General features: G+C 36.9%; 1 protein-coding gene across 1 annotated transcript in view; it reads right to left on the bottom strand.

Moving 5' to 3' along the window:
• Window positions 1–3,105, bottom strand: part of cahz (carbonic anhydrase) — an 11,194-nt gene extending 8,089 nt beyond the window's left edge. The window contains exons 1-2 of the mRNA XM_035670488.1: window positions 2,827–3,105; window positions 723–920 (exon numbers count right to left, since the gene is read on the bottom strand). Coding sequence (XP_035526381.1) covers window positions 723–920; window positions 2,827–2,860 — 232 coding nt within the window. The 5' untranslated portion in view covers window positions 2,861–3,105. The remainder of the gene's footprint in view (window positions 1–722; window positions 921–2,826) is intronic.
• Window positions 3,106–4,470: the final 1,365 nt, after the last annotated feature.

Here is a 4,470-nt window from a genome sequence, read left to right as displayed (position 1 = left end):
GACTTTCTTCCAAATAACGCACATTTCATTCATAATAATAAATACAGGCCCATAGTTCATATAATATATGATATGCTCGAAGGGGGTCTCGCCCAGGGTGTCATTCAAGATAGAACCGCCACTGACACCACTGTAGCGTGAACTACCACTGAGGTGGTTTTCAGTACTTTGCCAGATGTTTACATGTCTGTGGACTGTGGACGAGTTCGAAGATGGGTGTGGTTTGACCCATGAGTACTCAATACTCATGTAATAATGTAGTAATGACTACAGAGTACATTTTATTTGAATCTTTGTTTAATAACTAATAAAAAATGTCGTTGATTCATAATGATGTGCTTTTTTATTATTTGCACTATATGAAGGTTGAATGAGCAGTGTCAGTGCAGCAGAGGGAGGTGGTGCAGATGTCCTGTTGACCTCCAGATAATGACGAGGTTGATCGGGGTTAACTCAGCGCTGACATCATCAGGCGCTCTTATCTGCTACAGTACACACAGCATGGGTGGAGGCATAAACCAGACAGCCAGATAAAGTTCACTAATACTAATACTTACTGGAACTTAGCCTAGACATTATGTTATATTATCATATATTATGTAATATTTTCCTGTAGTGTAGCAAAAATACATTTTTGGTGGGTTACAAAAACTAAGATTACAGATGTGTATGAGTGCATGATGAACAAATGTCTTCTTTGTGGCTCTGTGTCCAACACTTACTGGAACTGTCTGTGTCGTCCACAAAGTCCACCTGGAAGGAGTGTCCATTGTTGAGGATGCCCTTGGCGTTGGAGGGGTCATACCTGAGTTTCAGAGCCTTCAGAGAGGAGTCATACTGGGCCTCCTTGGGAACAATGTTGATGGGAGATTGTCTGGGCCCGTTGGCTACAGGAAAATCAGCTCCCCATGTGTCAGGTCCTATAAACACATATTACAATAATAAATAAGTTAATAGCACAATCAGTGTTTTGTCGTGGTCTGTTATGTTCTGTGAGTGGAGCACCTCCACGCTAACCTCTTTAAAGTAACTCTACTAGATTCATCTAATGTAATAATTCTCCTTTCTTTTCCTCACATCTGGCCCTGCTTCATCGAGTAGTAGAAGTATTCAGATACTTCACATGACACCATAGTTTTAAAATCCATAAATAATAAAGTTTACACATTCAAGAGTATCCACTCAATCATTAACTGTGGTATTATTATATTAAAAAATATAATACTACAGTGCAAAAAATACTCACTGAAAGTAAAAGAAAAACGGATATAACAATAAATATTATTAGAAATGTGTTCTTAAACTATCAAAACAAAGTCAGTATGCAGAATGGTCTCTTTCATCACTGTTTAAGCAACAAAGTACTTAAAGTAAAGTACAAGTAACTCACATTTGTAATTGAGTAAAGAATAAAATAAACGTACCTTCAATTGAACCACCTACAGCAAAGAATGCTGTCCTCTCACATATGCACATATGTTGCCTTATTAGAAGCTATTTTTAGATCCTTCACATAAAACCTCAAATAATTATTATCCATTCATAGTAAAGGTTCCACATTTAAAAATATACTTTTTTTCTTTTGCAGTATAATGAACAAAATTCGAATAACTGATGCATTAATGTGTAGCATTTTAATGTTGTAGCTAGTGCTGGGCAATTTACCAGATGAACCAGTAGCCAATATTTAATTGTATGATATGAATGTCTAATATACAGTCATACTGGCAAACGGCTGAAACAATTCCTCTAACTCATTTGTTTCTTGGGCAATAGAACATTTGAGAAATGCTTTGAGTATTTAGTGTCAGTTTATAGTGTTTATACAACTGTTTTAAAATATCTTGTTTTGAAAAGGGAGAAATGTTAGTTTTGTTAACAGTTGTAGTTGTACAATAAACATTGTCATATGCATTTATTGCATCATTTTATGGGGTGAGGACAGAAGAATAAGGGCCCTATCATGCAAAAAATAAAAATAAATAAATAAAATAAAAAATACACCGAAATACATTGAAACCTCCAGAATCCTAATGAATACCATAATACACATTTTTTGGTTATAACTCTGAGCACTAGAACTAGTCCAAATGCTGTTAGGGTAATTTAAATTAGGAAAAAGTTTGTCCTTTGTCATATGTAGACTACATGAGCTTACACTGTAAAAAAAAACTAAAATTCATAGTAATTAACTTGCAGCCACTGACGAGTAGCTTACTGTAGAATAACTCACAGTATTTCAACTTTTACCTAGAGTAAAGTTATATAAAACACAGTAATTAATATTTACTGTTGGCCTATTTTTGGTTAAAGTAGAAAGGTTAAAACTGTAAAATTATAAAGTACAGTAAAGTTCCAGCCAGCAGTGTGGGAATGATAATTTCAGCATCACTTATATCATTTTCCCTGAAAATAATATAAGTGTACCTCTAAAGAACAAGATTTGCCAGGACATCTCTTCAGAACTACAGTATTTCATTATAATGCTGTTTGTCACACATTGTACACCTTTATCAAAAAACTGCAGGTTCTTGCAATTTGGATGATATTTGAATTAATTTTGCTCCCCTAGCAGTTACTGTAATGTTTGCAGTGGAAGACTATGAAAATGTAGAGATTGTTTTCCTGTATGCAGTAGAATAAGTTTAAGTTTAAGTTATTTTACTGAAGTAATTTCAGTGCTATTGAGAAATGGCCAACTGATGACTGCAGTGTACTTCCTGAACTAATAATGCAAAATTGAGTTTAGTGTGTATCAGTATGTTGTTAACCTGTTACACAGACACCTGGACACCCAGCTCATCCTGGATGCTGTGAGATCCTCACCGTTAGTCGGTCCGTATCCCCATCCGTGAGACATGGCTGCTCCTACTGTGTGCTATCCTATTAACACAAAGGAATGGTTAATCCAAGGCAGTTTTCAATTCGTCAGAAGAGGCGCATCCGCTGACAAACTTCGCTGCGGGCCTTTATATAGGCTCTGTCAGCCCTCACACCGGTGGGTTTGGCTTGCCGGTCCGTCAGCGGGCCGGTCAATAAGGAGAACAGTGCAGCCCATTTGGAGATGCGATGGTGGCGTCCTCTCCTCTCCTGGAGCTCTCCTCCTCCTCCTCCTCCTCCTCCTCCTCTGCGCTCCTTTATTTCGGAATATTAAGAGATTGCTGAAGAGATGCTGCGGTGCTTTTTCTCCCTGACTCTCTCCTAGCAGAGAACGATTAGTCCCCGATGCGCGCACACGCATCCATCATACCCTAACACCCCGCGTTGCCCTCGGCTGCTCCAGGATCAGTGCAGGTTCATGCGAGGCTTTTATTCGCAATATCCTGAAATCCAAATTTTCCTTTCACCTCCTGCCAGCCTGATTGATCCTGGTTATCCAGTTCCTGCTGTACGGCCTTATGAGGGCTGCATGCGGCATGCTGCGTGCATGCCTGTGGCTCTCTGCAGGGCCGGACAGAGACTTTTTAAGGTCCTGAAGCAGAAACCCTCCAAACCACCCCCCAACCACAACTCTGTGTTCACAGAGTAGCTATTAGTAATTCCCTGTAAAGATACACACATACACACAAATACAGTAGTAAAAAAAATCATCTTTTCAATGGGTATATTCCATAAGTCAAACTGGTCAAAGCACACACACACACACACATTGGTGGAAGCAGCAGGACTTACTCTTTCCAATGACCGTGTCTTCGATGTCTACTGTGGACAAACATACATAAATACATTGAAATATTATATAAAATGTGCTCTATATAACATAATCTGTTGCCTCAGAGTAATCAAATTAGGAGCTTTTCTTTAGCATTCAGTAAATCCAGTTTACTGTATCCATGGTAACAGAACAGGACATTCATGTTGCAGTTTTACGAACATGTAAATGGTGCTTAAATGTAGCAGGTGGAATAGAAATAAGAAAAAGAAGGCTAGAAAGTGAATCTACAATTAAAAAAATAAACACTCTTTCATCCAAAAAATAAATTTAATAAAAAATACTGTAATATGTACTGTAATATACTGTAAAATAAATACTATGATACCTCACAGCACTAAAGCCAGTCCAAATGCTACATGATCCTACAAAGTCAAATTTCACAGTAATTCAACTGCATTTCTATTTACCATAAAGATCAAGTAACTGTAAAATAAAACACAGTAATTAAATTACTTAATTTTTCATTAAGAGTTCCAGTCAGTTACTGTAATTCTTATAGTGCCAGGCTCTGAAAATGTATAGATTATAACATGTAACAACATCAGGTTAGAACATGGTGCTCAGATGTAGCAGGTGTAACAGAAATAAGAAAAAGAAGGCTAATTAAAAAACATTTACAATTTAAAAGAAAATATTTCAGTTATATCAGTTATTGGCTTCCTAATGAATAAGTTTTTTTTGTTTTTATATTTAGAGTTCAGCTATATTGGGACTGTTTTTATAATTCTATCTTGTGAAGTGTGGATGATACATTT

The sequence above is a fragment of the Morone saxatilis genome, unplaced genomic scaffold, assembly GCF_004916995.1.
Source record: "Morone saxatilis isolate NCDOM2014 unplaced genomic scaffold, NCSU_SB_2.0 Contig23, whole genome shotgun sequence".
Lineage (NCBI taxonomy): Eukaryota > Metazoa > Chordata > Actinopteri > Moronidae > Morone > Morone saxatilis.
The sequence above is the reverse complement of the archived record's forward strand: the minus strand, read 5'-3'. Positions and strand labels throughout refer to the sequence as shown.